Here is a 17613-nt window from a genome sequence, read left to right as displayed (position 1 = left end):
GAGCGTGTCCAAGAGCAACCTCACCCTGCATCCCAGCATATCCTCCTGTGCTGGGCACCCAAGCAAATGGAAGTTGAGAGAATAGTTTGGCTAGAATTGCTAATTAATTTTAGCCACTAGGTACTCCTTGGTAATTTGAGATTTGACTTAACAGCTCAGGGTAATGTTTTAATTAAATTCCTGGCAATACCTAGAACCTCAGAATTGGGGATTTACGTACATCAGTGCAGAAAAGCTAATAATACATGCCATCCAGAGTACCTGAATTTCTGCAGTTGACCTTGTTTCCTCTGGTTTAGGATTTTAGTGGGATTCCCCCACGTTAGACTTCATTGTTAGATAGTAGAGTTGGAGGAAGGCATCGAGGGAGAGCCTGTAAGGTGGTAGGTAACCAGTCACTATCTAGACCAGGAAATCCTTGTCCTAGCTCTACAATGAAGGATTCTCCTGAGATGCAGAATGAAGGTTTATCCCTGGGATCAGGGCACATGGCCCAAAGTGGCCTTAGGCGGCAAATATGACACTTCTTTAAAATCTTAGATTTTATTTTGAAATTGTGATTTAATTTCATGTTATGTCGCAGGGCATATTTTGAGTTCAATATAAAAGTCTTTTCCATAATTCATCATTGAATGATATGGACATTCTAAGAAAGATGCATTCTTTTCTGTGGCTTTATGTACTCCTTAGGAAAGGCCTTCATGCTCCAGGGTTACCGGTATCTCATGTACAGAAGCACAAATAGAGCAAAAACAAAGAGGATCTGAGTCCATCATCTTCTTCACTGTGGAGACGAGTTGCACAGATGCCAGTAGCAGCCATCCTGATACTGGTCGGCCCCATTCACTTGATCAGCAGGTTCTCATTAGGTGCTCACAGCTGTGGAGTCCCTCACAAGTGAAGAACCATGCCCTAAGACCTGCTCCATGACTGCAGGCTGTGCACTACAGCACCTTGGGGGCAGGGACCTGTCTGGCTTCAGACCCTCAGCACTCAGCCCTATGCCAGGCACAGAAGTTACACATGTTTCAGTAAACAGTTGTTAGGTGAAGTTTGTGCCTCTTGCATTTGTTCAAAGACTTCTCTGAAATCCTTCTGTGGGAGTCCAGGAATCAAATCTGCCAAAGACGGTGGGAACCTACAATGGAAAATTTCTTTTAATCTGTAGTCATTTGGTCACTTGCTGTTGGAATACAGCAAAGAAACTGTTGCTTAAACTTTAATCTGTGTGCAGACTCTTGCATCGATTTTCTGTATTCTTTGGAAGACTTCATTAATGTGTGTTGGAAATGTGTGTTGTCTATTCTGTGGGGGGCTTGCTAAGCAAATGAACATAGGAAAGATTTGCAAGTCAGACTTGTGATACACACTCTAACCAGTTTACACAGTTGAACAGTAATTTGCAGGTCAGTAGTGAAGTAGCTACAGGTGAGTTCTGCCACCTGCTAAAGTAGTGTGTGCATGTCCCTCTCCCCGCATCTGGGCAGGCAGGCTCACAGGGGCTCCAGGCCACCTCTTTGCTTCTCCTTCCCTTGGCCGCCCCCTGACCCAGGCCCTCTTTTTCCGTGCCCCGAGTTACTCCTGTTACGTGCATTGGTCTGTCCTACACCTCGATCACGTATTCTGCATTCTGAGCTGCCCCCACTTCCATCCAAACTGGTTTCCTCCCTGGGCCAGCTCCACTTTGTTGAGAAGGCCCTCATGTTTGCGTTTAGTTCGGCCAAGCACTGACCCTTCAGGTCCCTGCCTTCGCCCAAGAGAATTCCAACTAGTCATCATCACTGCTGGTCAGTTCTGACTTTGGCCCTACTCTCTGCCACTCATTCGACAGAGCATAGCCTGCTTTATCCCATTCTTCTTTTGTAATGTGTATGTCCACGCTCATTAAATAGCAAGTGCTGTGATGGCAGAAAGCCTATCTCATACTCAGGTATGAAAGCCATTTCCACTTTAACGAGGTCCAGGAGGCGGTGACCATGTATATGTGGCTCACTGCTCTACCCTCAGCACCATGCACATAAGTGACCACTTAATATAGGTTGAATATGTTGTTTTTAAAATATGTCCTTCCAGGGAACTAAAATAATGCTTTAACTTTTTATTTTAATCCAAAGAACTAGCAAATATTTCACCTCAAAATACACTAAATATTAGCAGTATACAGTTCATCAACACCAGATAATTTTCAGGGTCCCCTTTGAAATACAGGGAATTTGTTAGGTCCCTTGCTCCCAAGGACAAGTTACTTTCTCTTTCAGGGCTCAGCTTGCTGCATTATAGACACAGCAATGGCATTAGTGATCTCTGAACTCCTTGGCATGACATTCTGTCATGTCCCAATGGACGGTGTGTCCAGTATGCACCTCTGAGTCTGACAGTGTAAGCAGAACATTGGATCTTTCCTCTTCAGCTTGTTCTCCTGGGAGGAGATCAGTGTGTGAAAATTTATAGCAGTCATTGTGGGTCCGTGGGGCGTCTCATAGCTGGGCCGGCCTTGTGCGTGTGTGATCTTACTGCGTTAGTGATTTGGGCTCACAGTTTCATCAACCCAGCCCACACCTTCTCCTCCCTCCACAGGTTCATTCACCCTAGTGGCAGTAAGTAAGCAACAGCCACTGCGCCCTATGTGTGCCCTTTTCTGCACACTTAGGTTCATTCCTCATGTAGAGTTGGACACTGAACATGGGATGTTTCTTCAGTAGGAAGGTGTGCCGTGTCTGAAAGACACCAGAGCAGTGAATATAATCAGTGACAGGTTACCTTAGCTGCCTTTCAGTGGCAATGCCAAGCTTAAATGTTTTCACATATCTGTTCTCCTCGTCTTTGCTCTAGACACACACAGAAAACTGATTACAGACATAGAAACAGCTCAGATTTTTAGGCTGGTCATCTTTGGAATATTTTATGGAATGGTCTTTTTGCCCATAACACTGTGGGGGGAGACTGATGAAGATGAACACAGGTTGATGTTGTTGCATGTGAGTGACGTGCTGATCACAGGGTGTTTGGTACAGTAAGGTAGAGATCATTTTCTCCTCAGCAATCTTTCTCAGCCACTGAGGCTCACCACTAAAGCATTTGCTATGAGGGCCCATGCAGGCAACAGAGAGGGTCTATCGTTCCTCCCTTCCACAAGTATTTATCAAGTGTCTACGATGTTTTGGTCACTATACTAAGGTAGTTCCTGCACTCATGATGCTGAAGGGCTAGTGAGTTCCTACTTACCAGACTCCCCAGATGTTTAACCAAACATTTTCAAAGACATGTGATGCCATGTTACCAGTGTGGTATGCCTTCTTTGTAATATTTTTCAACTCGTTCTTACTTGACTTCAGTATTGCTAGGTTGTCTTGGTTGCTGTTTGATACTTAGACATGTCTCATGGAATTTTGTCTAAGTACGCTGATGCCTTCTGTATATGCCAGAGGTTGGCAAACTCCAGCCTATGGGCCAAACCCAGTCTGCTGCCACCAACACTCGCAAATAAAGTTTTATTGGAACAGCTATACTCATTCATTTATGTATTGCCTATGGCTGTTTTCGGGCTACAACAGCAGAGTAACTGTGACAGAGACCATATGGTCCACAGAGCCAAAGATATTTACTATCAGAAAATACTATACAGAAAAATTCTGCTGACCTCTGGTGTATACAAAGCAGCAATAACAAATTGTGTGCGTGTGTGTGTGTGTTGGTAGGGGGTGAGGGGATGGCAAGGTTTGTGTTAGAATGTCAAGTAAAATTTATCTTGATAAGTACAAAATGGTCCCAGTTAGAAATGACACCAGATAGTTATGGAACTGAGTCAATTTTCTCACCCCTTATCTTGTGCTGATTAAGCTTTTACTATTCATTCCTGCCTCTCTGTACAGAACTTATCTATGATGCATACTTTTTAGGAGAAAGGCCTATGTGGGCAGAAGGAAGAGAGGTGGGAGGAGGAGTCTTGGCCCATTTGTTAACCAGCAGTGAGAAAAACTGTTTTCAGGTGTAAGCTGTAGATGTCAAAAGAAAGGATGGAGATGGACGGGAGAGGAGACTGAATGGGCCTTTCTTATACCAACTAATGGCACCTGTCAGTGACGTCAAGCTGGGAGGAAAAGGAAACAAGAATAGAAGAGTAATTTCCGTAAGCTCACAGGGGAACTGAACAAGAAGCCCCTTCCCCATTTTCGGCCTCCTGACAATCCCCTACCAAGCAAATGTGCTCATACGCATATCCGGTAAATGCCAGAACACTTGGGATCTCAAAATTCATTCCACTTTCAGAGTGTTTGCAAATCATTTTCCAAGTATAATGCTTTTAAAAATACACGGCACAGTGTGAGGTATCTAGAGCAGTCACATTCATAGAGACGACAAACAGAATGGTGGTTGGCAGGGGTGAGAGAGTTAGTGTTTAATGGGGCTGGAGATTCACATGGGGAAGATGAAATTCCCGAAGTGTAGAGGGTGACGACGGTTACACAACACTGTGAATGCACTTAATGCCATTGAACTGTACAGACAGAAGTGACTTAAATGGAAATTTTTATGTTCTATATATTTTACCACAGTTTTAAAACCCACCACTCGTTAGCCAGGTCACGCAGTGGCTACACTCCTATTTACAGATTGGGGAAGCTGTTCAGAAACCTACCTTCTCCCCTGCATTTAGTTCTAAAGGGACTGCTAAGAACTGAGGATTCAATGATAATCAATTAAAAAGGTATTAACTGAATGGTGTTGTAACATGCACAGCACATTAGTCCTGGAACAGAGAACCTAATGAAAGACAGCCCAGAGACAAGACGGCGTGGTAGCATCGCCTTTCTCGTCTGTACTCTTGGAAATGACTTTTTTTTTTTTAATGTGGATTCTAGGAAAGAAACCTTGACTGGTTCCCCAGGATGAGAGCCATGTCCCTGGTCAGCAGTGACTCTGAAGGGGAGCAGAATGAGCTGAGGAACCTGCAGGAGAAGCTGGAGTCCACCATGAAGCTTGTCACTAACCTTTCCGGCCAGCTGTCAGAATTAAAGGATCAGGTAAAGAAAAGAAACCCCATCTACCCGCAAACACACATGCGCGTGCGTGCACACACACACACACCCCACTCACTACCAGACACACCAGATTTGACGAGGCGAAGTCAGTAGTGCTCAGGTTAAAGTGCTGACGTTTCCACCATCTGGATGTAGAAGAGGGATCTGGGCCACGGAGAAGAAACTCACCTGGTCTCCCCATTTCCTTTCCACACCCCTTCACTGCCCTTTCTCAGGATGAGCCCCTGACACTGTTTTCAGTGCTGCTAGTGCAAGGTTTTAACGTGAAAAACAAAACCAGAAAATGGGAAAATGCAAACGACTTCAGGGAAGTGCTGTACAGAAAACATAACCTGCAAAGCCATACTCTTTTTACTTCACGTACTGACAGACTAAAAGCTGTTTCTAGTTTTGCTTTCTAGTCTTCAAATCTATCAACTCTTCACCCAAGATATTTAGATTCAGCATGCTGGGATAAACCATAGTCGTGGTAGAGCTCCTTCTGGTTCCTTTTTTGGCCAAGTCCTTATTGAGTGACTACCACAGTGCAGGCATTATGCCAGGTGCTATGGATAAAACCACAGACAATATGGACCCATCCCTGCTCCCTACAGAGCTTCATACAGAAGCACTACTCCATCGTGCTCCCCATCCATCCATAAGGTAAACACTGGTCCCTTTAAGGAAGTGGGAGGAGGGGGAGATTTGTTCCAAAGCCTGTGTGCTTTGTTCCTCCTTCTGACCCCCTTAAAATGAACACTCACACTGTTATCCAGTGGTTATCCACTGATGGGCTGCAGCTGTGGGTCAGCGACTTGCACCTGGGTGGTGAGCAGGTGCTGTGCTGAAGCTGACTGGGATAATCCAGTACAGACGTGGGAACAGGTCAGCATCCTGTAAGGGTTTTTTAAAGCTTTTTAATCAACTCCACGGACAAGATGATAAATTTTGCACAGCAGTAGTGATCAGGCAAGGCTGCCCTGGAGCCAAGTTGCAAGATCTACCCACAGGTGATTTTCAGCCCTTAGGCACACAACCAGTGAACAGCCCGTCTGAAATAAACTCTTCTTGGACTTGGTTTGCAGAGAACTTTTAACAATTCTACTTAGAAATGTATTTCTTTTCCAACTAAATTATTCCGAACTATGCCCCCAGACACCATTTGTCCTCAAAGTTCTTTTCTTTGGCCTGTATTAAGATGTGAATAAAAAAGACAAATGGCCACAGAAAGGCTTGGTTGTGAAGGCTGTCTCTAGCGCTGAGCGTGGTAGCCACCTAAAATGAATAACCTAGAGGAGTAAAACTATGAAGATCTAACTCAATTCCCTTGCTTCCTATGTCACAAGCTTTCTCCCCATCCTGGGACACACTTGACAAATAGTGCAGAGAACCACACTGGCTGTGGCAAACGTGCTCCTCTGCTCCTGTTTGCCCCCCTCAAGAGTGAGGCGAACTTGTTAACACATCCAGCAGTGCTTGCTTTAGTTCCTGTCCCCCTTTTGCGAGACCTGTGGCTGCGAGAACCTTAGTTAAATCAACTGTTGTAAATAAAAACCTTAGAGAAATCAATCTAATACAGACTTAAATAAAGGAACTGTCGAGCTCCTGTCACAGGTGGGGTGGGCCGAGGAATTAGCAGGAGGTGAAGGAGGGCACCCAGGACCATGGCTGTCCTGTCACCTCTCCCCTCCTTGTACGCAGGAGGGTACTGAGGCGCACAGGAGGCTCGTAGGAGGCCTCTCTGGCTCTCTAGAACAGTGCCAAGCCTGGACCTCCTGATCCTCCCGTCTGGGTTTGATTTTTGTATGTCACATATATTTTTGTTTTCATTTGTTTTGTCACTGTACCCTGTCTGCCTTTCAGGTTGTTTAGATTCTTACTCTTTAAAAAAAAAAAAAAAAAAAAAGCCTTTAAAGTTTCAGAAACTGCATCACACACTTAAACTTCTTGGCGTTGCCATTTCACACAGCTGTGCATAGCAGAAACTTGGCATGTTTAAAAGCCGAGGTAGAATTGTTTCTATTAAACCTACATTTTAGCTTAAACAAGATATGTGAAACTTGATTGCATATGGACTCGGGTTCATTAAGCAACATTAAAGCCAGTATGGTTTAAACTGCTTGGCTTTGGCCCTTTTTATATTTTCTGTTTTAAAGTTGGCAGTTGGACCCACCCCTCGGAGAGCCCTTCCCCTGTGAATGAATATAAACTGTTTTTTCTTGGAAGACATTATAACCTAAAAAGAGGTATGAGGAAACCAGTAATGTATTCTCCGGTTCCTTTATGAGCATTGATCTGCTTAGGTTTTAAAAAGGTGCCCAGGAAAAATTCAGCACAGCTACTTTTATTGGGGAAATGTGTTTCTTTCAAAAGGAGTTAGTCAGCATTTTCTTTTGATTATGTAACTTGTAACAAACCTTTAAGCCATTTAAGAATCAACTTTAGAAATTTTGAATTTTATTAAATTTGGTGAAATAGCAGTCAAAGATTTCTTAAATTGTTCTGCATAAAAAATCGTGCAGAGATGTTAGAGTGGTTGGTTCTTAAATGGCAATTGTAAGAATTCCTGCCCTCTGAGGGAAGCAATTTTTTTGAATTAAAAAATAAAAGCCAACGAATGATTAATGAGCAAGAAACTCTGTGATAGATAACTTTTCAAAATGGCTATGAAAGAATACCATTCACTGGTAAAAGTGCTGGAAAACACAAAAATTGCTTCATCACTGAGATATTTTTTTCGATCTTCTGGTCCAAAAAGCGGCATAATGGAGCAATGATAGTTTAAATGTGAATGTCTTTGGTTTTAATCTATACTGCTGTTGACCTCTTTGGTGATTTTTTTTCTTAAAATACCAATTTGAGGAGAAAAAGTTCTTGTGAAGGATAGAAGTGAAAACCTGGTTGGCCGTGTCACTTATCCTACTCTTGCCAAGAGCGGTTGATTAGAATTGCTATTCTAAGTATTACTTTAATGATGCGTCTCATTTTGAAGCTTCCCTCCCAAGAGGTTCTGAATACTAAATGTGATTCTCTTACATTCTTATTCCAAGGAGGAGAACTGATGTAAGAGGCTTCTTTTTTTTTTTTTTTTGGCATGTTTTCTTCATAATGCAAAAGAGCAAGTATCGAGAGAAGGCTTCACTTTGTTGAAAATGTGACTGGCTTCATATGGGACAATGACCCTTATTTGTTGTTATTAGGAATACAAAAAGTGCTTGAAAACTCAGATCACATTAGCATGTTACCGTGTTTGGCACTTTTCATGCCAGAGGGTTATCTGGTGAATATTAATTGCTTAAGGAAGGGAAAATAACAAAAGATGAGTATAACTGCCTACAGTTAGAAAATGGAATATTAAAGTTTACTGAGTGCCTGTTCCTTACACTGTTCTGGAACCACGAAAGCAACTGCCCTCTAGGGGGTCCTATAATCTAGCAAGACAGACAAAGAAATAGACTGGACAGTATAATACCACGTAAAAAGTGGAATGACCCACCCAAGACATGAATACAGCTTGAGGGAGCACAGACAAGTGCCATGGAGTCCTGTCTGAGGCTCAGAGTAAGGAAGGACTTGAGCCTCCAGATTCTCCTGTCTTACCAGTAGGCGACTTTTGTGCTAACAGAGGAACGTAGTCGGGGTCCTCCTGGGAAAGGAAGCAGCATGAGCAAAGGCATGAAGGCACGTGGCATGCTCCAGGAATGGCACTGTGTTCTGATTAATTCAGTTCATTCTTTGGAACACCATTTAGGAAATAGAATTGCGAGGTGGCACCCTAGGTTCTGGGGTTAGAAAGATGCATACAACCTGTTCTCTTCCTACACCTAACAGTGTAGAGTGGGAAACAAGATGCATCTGAGACTTGCGTTGCGTTTTTTTTGTTGTTGTTGTTTTTTTGTTTTTTACTCGGTGTTTTAGGCTCATTGTTAGAAGCATGGCTGATTTTAGAGTTTCCTGGCTATTTAGACTCTGAGTATCCGAGACCTTGACAGGTCCAAGACAGGAAAGCAGTTTTTCGGACTCAGGAGATGTGTTAGAAACCAGATCGTGGCATCCACGTGCTGTTGGTGAGCAGTCAGTCCCTTGCCAGCCTTCTGTTGTTGAGGCCAGTTAGTGTTTTCAGGAAAGATCTTTCCGATGTTTGGCTGCATCTGATTTGTAAAACTGCAATATTCTTTGCCTCTTGTTTAGACTGAGTCAAAAGAAGGAATGCTAAAATTCAAGCTAGTTTTTATATTCATATAGATATAAAGAAGGCGGCTCTTTCAAATGTTTATCCTCCGCTAAATGGGAATCTTCAGAATTGTAAACATATCTATCACAATGAGTTCACGCTATCCCAAATAGATTTTTCAGTATTCACATTGTGTATATGGTTACCTTAGGTCAGAATCTGATGGATATTTTTATTGAGTCAGTTTTGCTTCAAATATCCAGAGAGGATACTCCAAGAATATGAATGTTTCACTTTGGTCATTACTTCCATTTGCTTTGATAAAGGTAACAACAACAGATAATATGCTTTAAAGATTATTATACACACACACATGAAGAGTTTATGTGTGAATTATGTAGGTAGGTAGGTAGAACTGAGCTCATAAAGCCAAAAGTTATGTGAGAATATGCACTAATGGGCCAGGGAAACTTAACTGGCTAGCAGTGTTGAGCTTGGTTTTTTACAGGCCAGATTGACACCTTTGTTTTGTTTCTTTATCGTCGTCATTGGATTATGCCCACTGTCACAAGGGCTAAATCCTTTAGCAGTTGCCCTCTTCTCATTTATTAGTCACTTAAAGGATATTCTATTTAAAAGGCCATGGTTGATCAAAACAGAATTCAGATAAATTTGTGTGCCTACTGTGTACTCAACTGTAGAGAATCTTATCCAGGATCTTAAGCTTCTTTGAGAAAAATGAGGATATATGGACCCAAAATAATTTTTTGGGATGTTCAAGAATATGAAAATACACCTAAAGTGATCTTTGGCCACTTTCCGAGATAACCAGTGGAAAGTTCTTCTGAAGCATCAGTGTGGTCCCAGACCAGCAACATAACCGTCACTTGTTACTTGTCAGAAGTGCAGATTCATGGGTCCTACCCTAGGCCTACTGAATCAGAAACTCTGTTTGTGGGCCCTTTGATCTGTGTCTTAACAAACCTTCTGTGTGATTCTGGCTCCTGCCAAAGTTAAAGAACCAGTATTCTACAGAAACAGAAAACAAAATTAGATAGGTATATACTAGGTACTTGAAATTACCAGGAATAGGACTGCCTGAGTAAATAATTTGGCCACTAACCTACAACCAATAGGGAGTTTTAAGGTTTAAGAGGGAGGGTGGGCCATGTGATCATTATCTTAGGAAGGCAAACCTAGAAAGTTAGAATAGGACCAGCAATGAGGTGTCAAGTGATAGTTGTAGACAGAAGTGGGAAGGGTGGTGTGCCCATCAGCTGAAGACTCGTCTATTACAGGAAATACAGTTGTAGAGGCTTTTATATTTAAGAGCATGACTGAATAACCAACAGATTGAAAAGTTAAGAAAAGCTGATTTAACCCACAGGTATGAACACATATGCAAACATCTCAAATGCAAGTAATTTATAGAAAAATTACAGAAAAAGTTGTAATAGCCAACTTTCACGGTTGAAAGGCCTCAGTAACTTTAAGCAAATATTTAAATAAAGTAGCCATCAACAGGGCTTGCGGCCACCAAGATTCCTAAATCCATTAGAATGCTTGAGATTGTTAACATTGGATTCCCTCTGTGGGTTAACTGCCAAGGGGAAGGAATGGGAGAGTCAAAGTGAGTGTGTGTGTATGTGTGTGTGTGTGTGTGTGTGTGTCCCCTTCCCTTGGGGGAGAGGGGGAGGATCTAAGGGATCATACTGTGAAGTATCAGACAGTAAGATTATTGCATTACTGATTATATTGTAATCTAATTGTGAATTTATCCCATGTGTCAAAATCAGGTTCTCTTTCCTCAGCTGAATCTGTGTAGTGGAATATATAACACTTAAAAGATTTGTCATTCATCTAGAGAAACTTTAGAGGCTAGCTGGAATATCCTAGTTCAATTCTTTAGAAAAAGCTACTTTTTGCAAATACTCCTTGTAAATGCCCAGTATCAAATCCAGAGCCAGGACGTGCCGGGTTAAGAAAAATGTTAATGCAGAGAACTAAATGTGCCCTAAAATACCTGGAACAGAGCTAGCTGCCCATCAATATGAGACGTGATTTAGTTCAGCAGCCAAATGAATAGTCACAACCTCTTGTTTGGCGTTTTGAAAGCACTTTTTCATTTGACCCGTGTCAGGAAAGGTCTCTCCTGACCTTAAGCAGTCCTGGGTCTGTGGGTGGCAAAGAGTAGACCCCAATGAGTGCCAGAGCACTGTTTATGGCATTTAGTCACTCTGAATCTCAGTGAGATGTGAGGACATTCTTCATCTTCCAAAGTGAACTATATAGTTTTTTTCTCTCAAACCAGGTTTACTCTGGCATCATTGAGTAATGGAATCAGGAACCCCTGAAACTCATGGATCTAATCCTGCCAAACCTAGAATTCTCAACACACTGCTTCTCTTGATAGTTTTGGTGTCCTGACACCACCATACAAAGCCACCAGTTTCCAATGAACCTTTCAATCATTTGGAAATGGATTTGATAAACAATCAAGAATCCTGTGCTTTTACCGTTTTTTGTTTCCTTATGAACAAATAGCAATAGTTCTGAATGCCACATTGCATGACTAGGTCACAGAATTCCCCATTCTGCCTAGGAAGATGTCCCTTTTGAAGTTCTGTGTGTTTGATTTAGTGACGGTACACTATTTGTAGAAAGTGGGTTTCAGTATAAACCATAACCACAGAGGTAAATCTATGGTTCAGTATATGATCTGACGTACAGGAAGTGTCTGGGTCTAATGATGAAACTTTTTAACTTTCCAGATGACAGAACAAAGGAAGCAGAAACAAAGAATTGGTCTTCTAGGACATCCTCCTCATATGAATGTCAACCCACAGCAACCAGCATAAGCAAATGAAATTAAGGAATCTTATTTACCTTTTTTAATGATCATTAGTGTGGGTATGGCTAATTAGTTCTGGTTCACCCACAAAGATTACAGTAATGCTTAGTACATTTGTAAATAATCAGTTTTATACTGTATGTATATGATTGCTACTCTAAAGGTTTGGATATATGTATTGTAATTAGAATTGTTGGCATGATGAAATTTCATTTGTGCCAAAAATATTAAAAATGCCTTTTTTGGAAGGACTAAAGAAAGCACCTGATTTGCACTTGAACCAGATTATAGATTTAAACTATATGACATGTATTTTGTATTTAAAACTAGAATAGCCAGTATTTATGTTTTTTATAAAACTGTGCAATACGAATTATGCAATCACAATAAATTTGTAACTCCTGAGTGTCCTAAAGGGAGTGCACATCTTTGAAGCTGGTGTGTTAATACTATGTAATAAATGGTTAAATATCAAATGATGCTGCTGCCAAAATCATATTAATAGTGAGTTTCAGGCCCCTGGGCATTTTGTACCATGTAATTATCCTGTGGTGATACTGTTTCTCGTTGCTCGTGGCATTAGTGCCTCTGTCTCATAGTGACAGTGCTCCAAGTCAGCATTCATTTTGAGAAAAGCAACTTTAGTTTCAAAGATAATTTTAAGCTTCTGAACTGATCATTTAAACTATTTCTTTAAATAAGAGAGCTAAATTAGAAGCTCAGACTTTAGCTTGTGAAGTTAATGAGTTTTTTAAAAGGAACTTTTGATGCAACGTTTGGAAAAAATGCACACTGCTGGCCAATCAATGTCATCTCCTAGGTGAATTTTGGTGTCACATTATAAAGAAATGGATAATTGATGGTGTCTAGATTATCTAGTCCAAACAGTAGATTTTCTTCTTCATCTGAACCAACATGCTATAGTAGCTAAGAAGTATTAAAGTATATACATCCATATAAAGAGGAAATATCATCTATCCCATTAGAACTCCTAGTTGAACACTGACATGTTATTCTTGTGAAAGAGCCACGTTTTGGTTTTATTTCCTTGTCACATGATTTCTTTCCTTGATGGATGAAAAGTATGAAAGGAAACTTTTATATCTGCCGCCTAGTTTTGTACATGGATCTCATTTTACAAGAGAATCTCTCTGCAAAAAGTTTAAAAATGTACTGAAAGCAGAGTTCTGAAATGAGTCAAGTTTGTAAATGCATATATAAAAATAAATATTTAATGATGCAGAATACAGTGGCAGACTGGTGGCTTTCATTTTGGCATTTCTTTGTGTCTTAACAGCTATTCCAATTACATATTTTCTTTGGGACCAATTTAAAGTACAACTGGTTTGGTCACCAGATTAATTCAGAAGATGCTTACCTGATTAGTGAGAACTCTGAGGAGATCTACTTGAACCAACAGCGAGGAGCGCTTAATACGAGGTTCATTCATTCTTCTAGATGAGTGACGGCCAACCAGGCTGTCAGGAGCACCATGGCACACAGTGGTAAAGTCAGGAGTGTGCTCCGCTGAGGCCCCTGACTCCTGAGCTTTCCTGGGCGTGGGGGAGCGGGGGGCTTTAACTTGCTGTCTGCAGTACAAAGTTGCCGCACGCTTCTATTCATGTCCAGTGGTTGGAGTCCTTCAGCAAGACAATCAGAGATGTTTCACAAAACTAATTCATCTCTCCTAAGGTGGTAAAACTTGTATCCCTCCCCAAAGCAGTGCCTGCCTGGGTTGCTCTTTTAACACAGATTCTCTCTATGCTTTGGTAAATAATAATAATTACCACCCATTGTTGGCAACTAGGTCAGGATTAAAGTCCAGTGAAATGACTAGTTTCATAACCAATGCTTCCACTCGATAAATTTGATTAAAAAACAAGTGAATAATTTTCCAGTCAGTGCAGTGTATCTCCACAAAATTTTTCCATAAAAAGGCAGGCCCAAGATAGACGCACACCTGAATCCGTAAACCAAACAGCAGTCTGTGCTGAACCCCCCACCACGTGCACTGCAGCCAGCAAGGACTTGCTCTTCCTTGGGATTCTCTTTGATCTGTCATGCTGCCCAGCACAACGTGACAGTGTGTGTGGTTTGTCTTCCTGGTCCCATCCAGTTCATTGGAAAGTTCTGCATTGACACGTCCACGTTGCAGATTTTACAGGTTTGTCGTGTTTCGTCTGAATCCTGTCACTTAAGATATAAATCTTCATTCAATGTGCCAGCTTCAGCAGAAAATAAATGGAATTGGAATGCCACTCCACCCTCTATGTGGTAGATCCTACCCTTGGAGTTTGGGCGTGAACACAAAGCTAGTATAATTGAAACATAAAATCTAAAGTTAAAACTTATATGGCCTTTGATGTGTAATTGTGATTTCACCTTTCTCCAGATGTTGCTTTTTCAACACTTCCATTTCAATGATGGAGGTCCAAGTCACCTTCAAAGTTGTCTGGTGTTATCAGGCTGAGTAACAAATGTGGTAATACAGTGCTAATACACAAGAAAGTCTTTTTGGCCTTCAATGTAAAAGTCTGCTATAGCCCCAATCCAAATTTCAAGATTTTGCCAATTTTCTTAACTAAACCATTTGTTAAGTCAAAGGGTCTGAGAAATTCCATTACACTTTTCTAACATTTACAGTATCTTGACCTTTGCTGCTTCTGTATATAAAACCGTGGTGATAAACCTTCTTTCCCCCCACCCCCTACAAATGAAGATTCTACTCTTTGCTGGATCCTAAAGCTTTAAATGATATTCCATCCCATAAAATTTTTCTTAGAACTCTGTTCTAATCACCCCACACACATACAAAATGCAACTTCTTTTATTTCATTCTTTACAAATTTCATTCAACTTAATTGGTTTGTTTCCAAGTTCATGATCCTTATTCATTGTTCTTCACTCAGCCAGTTTTTTTATTTGGTTGTACTTTCTGAAAATGGATTCCTTGAGTTGGGTCTTATAAAAACTGTTCTTTCATCCTGTTTAAATATTTCCTAACATAAATTATAAAACAAGCATGCTTTATTTCTGGAAGCTAACCAACAGTCTATGCAGTGAGGCAAACTAAACAAAGCTTTACTTATGTGCTGGTGGGAAATCATCAAGATCTTCACAGTAAACTAAGGAATTAACCTGTTAAAAACTCAATTTTAGATTTCTCTGTCCTCCTGAGCATGACAATGTATTAATGAGAAATAGCCTGAAAGTTTCTGACAGTTATTTTAAGGCTGACTTCTGGGCTGCACTGATGGAAATTTACTCCTTCAAAACTACTACATACAAAAGGGGCAGAACTACGTGCTTCTAAAAGTAGAGCTGGGTTTTGCTAAAATAATGTTTTTACAGATTCTAAAAAATATGTGCTTGATAGAAGATGTAAATTTTATGGCAATAAAAGTCATCTTTACATAACACAGGATGTAACAAAGGACTCCTGAGACAATATGTTGTATCCACCAAAGCACACAGCAAGAGTGATACTTTAATTATAAAGACAGGAAACTGAAACTTAGAGGGGTGCCTGGCTGGCTCAAGCAGTAGAGCATGCGACTCAATCTCAGGGTCGTGAGTTCAAGCCCCATGTTGGGTACAGAGATTATTTTCAAAAAAAAGAAAGAAAAAGAAATGGAGACTTAGGTAAAGTAATTGGCCTAAGGACTCAGCTCCAGAATAAACAAAGATCTCCTGACTTAGGCAAACACACAAAGTGCTCTTCCCACTTGCTACCTGTCTTCCAGAATTGGGCTGCAGTATCTCATCAGAGATCAGTTCCCCTAACAGTTCTCCCTCCACAGAGAGTTCTTAGGGAGAACTGCATTTTGTCCTACAGTGCAAATTGATTTGCTTTTCTTTTCAAATCTTTTTTACAAGGCGATCTACAAGTTAGAAAATATTGAATATGAATACTGTGTCAACACTGTAAACTGTGGCAAAGACAAGAAGCTTCTAAAATCTCTCTTACAACTATAGGTCTCATGTAAATACCTCTTACTCAACTGCATTTTTCAAAAGGAGAATCTGTTCTCTCAATGAAGGTAGCTTCCTCCAAGTGAAAATACTCAGATATAGACTGGCATCCTATCTTACCACAGAAGCAGGTGTTTATTAGCAAACCCTTCTTTGCTCTTGTTCAGTATACTGATAATTTGCTAACAATCAACTAGAATGTTGGAAAACCCCCATCAAGATTTCAATTTTACAGAAAGTACCCAAAATTCCACCAGTTTTGCATCACAAAGTAGTGGTTAAAGTAGAGTTTTGAGTAAAATGCCATGTGTGTGGTTTTTGTGGGTGGTTGCAGCTCAAAACGACTATTAGGCCTCATCAGTTACCTACTGGGGAGAGCTATGATGGCAACTATAAATCAAGACCATTATGATCATAACATTCTTCCTTCTTTGGTATTATATATCACATTAGCAATTCCTGCAACCTAAAGGCAATTCAGAACCCTAACTAGCCTTCTAGTCTGGACCCCAAAACCTGCCAAAATAAAATACAAAGGCAGATTCCTGGTGAGTTTTGACATTTGTCAACTCCAACAATGCTTATGGAATATAAATTCTCCAGGCGCTGGCATTTTAAACCGATTTCGTAAAACAAATCTCTAGCTTACTGGGGCACTACATTAAAAAAAAAAAAAAAAAAAAGACAAGGAAGAAAAACTTACCAAAGGAGAAACTTAAAATACTTTAAGGTCATGACAAACCAGTGTGAAAGAGAATCCTAACACCTAGAAGTGAAACTGCATCATCCACCCAGCCTGGAAAGAAAAAAGAAAGCTAAAAACCACTACAGAATAAGAATGCAGAGTTTGAGAAAACCCCTAAGGTGAATTCTGAACAACAACAACAACAACAAAAAAAAGAGCCCCCAACATAAGAAGTGCATACTGTATGCAAGAACCACTAATGGAAAGAGTTTGCCAGCACTTATGTCATTACCTCACCAAAGATGGTTGATCCCATGTAAAGAATGGGCCTTTCAACAATCCAGGAATGTAACTGTTCACTCCAGACCTCAAGTTATTTCATCCTTTTTCACATGCTTGTCAGCTGTAGCATCTCATCAAGTCTTGTCAGAAGCCTTCTTTAAAAATTCTCAGGAAGATGGGGCGCCTGGGTGGCGCAGTCGGTTGAGCGTCCGACTTCAGCCAGGTCACGATCTCGCGGTCCGGGAGTTCGAGCCCCGCGTCAGGCTCTGGGCTGATGGCTCAGAGCCTGGAGCCTGTTTCTGATTCTGTGTCTCCCTCTCTCTCTGCCCCTCCCCCTTTCATGCTCTGTCTCTGTCACAAAAATAAATAAACGTTGAAAAAAAAAATTAAAAAAAAAAATAAAATAAAAATTCTCAGGAAGAAAAACAATGGAGATGTGGTGTGAAACGGGGACAAGGAGTCTGGAAGCACACAAGGCTTGGAGGCTAAGCACTGATGTATTCAGAGCCCACATGGCAGCATGGTGAGATGAACATAACAAGGACCTTGACCTTGGTGACAGTCTGCAGGAGTTCTGCCACTTCAGTGCTATAACTTGGAGCAAATCCTTCCATCAGTGTAAATGTCA

At 41.0% G+C, this 17613-nt stretch overlaps 1 protein-coding gene and 1 long non-coding RNA gene across 18 annotated transcripts in view; one reads left to right on the top strand and one right to left on the bottom strand.

Annotated features, from left to right (window-relative positions):
• Positions 1-13295, top strand: part of ITPR1 (inositol 1,4,5-trisphosphate receptor type 1) — a 329757-nt gene extending 316462 nt beyond the window's left edge. For all 6 annotated transcript variants that reach the window (XM_040492113.1, XM_040492112.1, XM_040492110.1 and 3 more), the window contains 2 exons: positions 4863-5024; positions 11967-13295. In XM_040492113.1, coding sequence (XP_040348047.1) covers positions 4863-5024; positions 11967-12053 — 249 coding nt within the window. In that variant the 3' untranslated portion in view covers positions 12054-13295. The remainder of the gene's footprint in view (positions 1-4862; positions 5025-11966) is intronic.
• The window catches only part of LOC121041328 (uncharacterized), a 33190-nt gene extending 16035 nt beyond the window's left edge, over positions 1-17155 (bottom strand). For 8 of the 12 annotated variants that reach the window (XR_005795684.1, XR_005795687.1, XR_005795686.1 and 5 more), the window contains exons 1-4: positions 16996-17155; positions 16722-16814; positions 13425-14358; positions 262-1138 (exon numbers count right to left, since the gene is read on the bottom strand). This is a non-coding gene — a long non-coding RNA (uncharacterized LOC121041328). Of the gene's footprint in view, positions 1-261; positions 1139-2760; positions 2829-5785; positions 5916-13424; positions 14359-16721; positions 16815-16995 lie in introns of all 12 variants that reach the window. The other 4 variants (XR_005795685.1, XR_005795682.1, XR_005795688.1 and 1 more) reach the window with 4 other exon arrangements.
• Positions 17156-17613: the final 458 nt, after the last annotated feature.

This window comes from Herpailurus yagouaroundi, unplaced genomic scaffold, assembly GCF_014898765.1.
Source record: "Herpailurus yagouaroundi ecotype Mexico unplaced genomic scaffold, PumYag 183, whole genome shotgun sequence".
Taxonomy (NCBI): Eukaryota; Metazoa; Chordata; class Mammalia; order Carnivora; family Felidae; genus Herpailurus; species Herpailurus yagouaroundi.
This window is presented reverse-complemented; position numbering and strand designations above follow the sequence as displayed.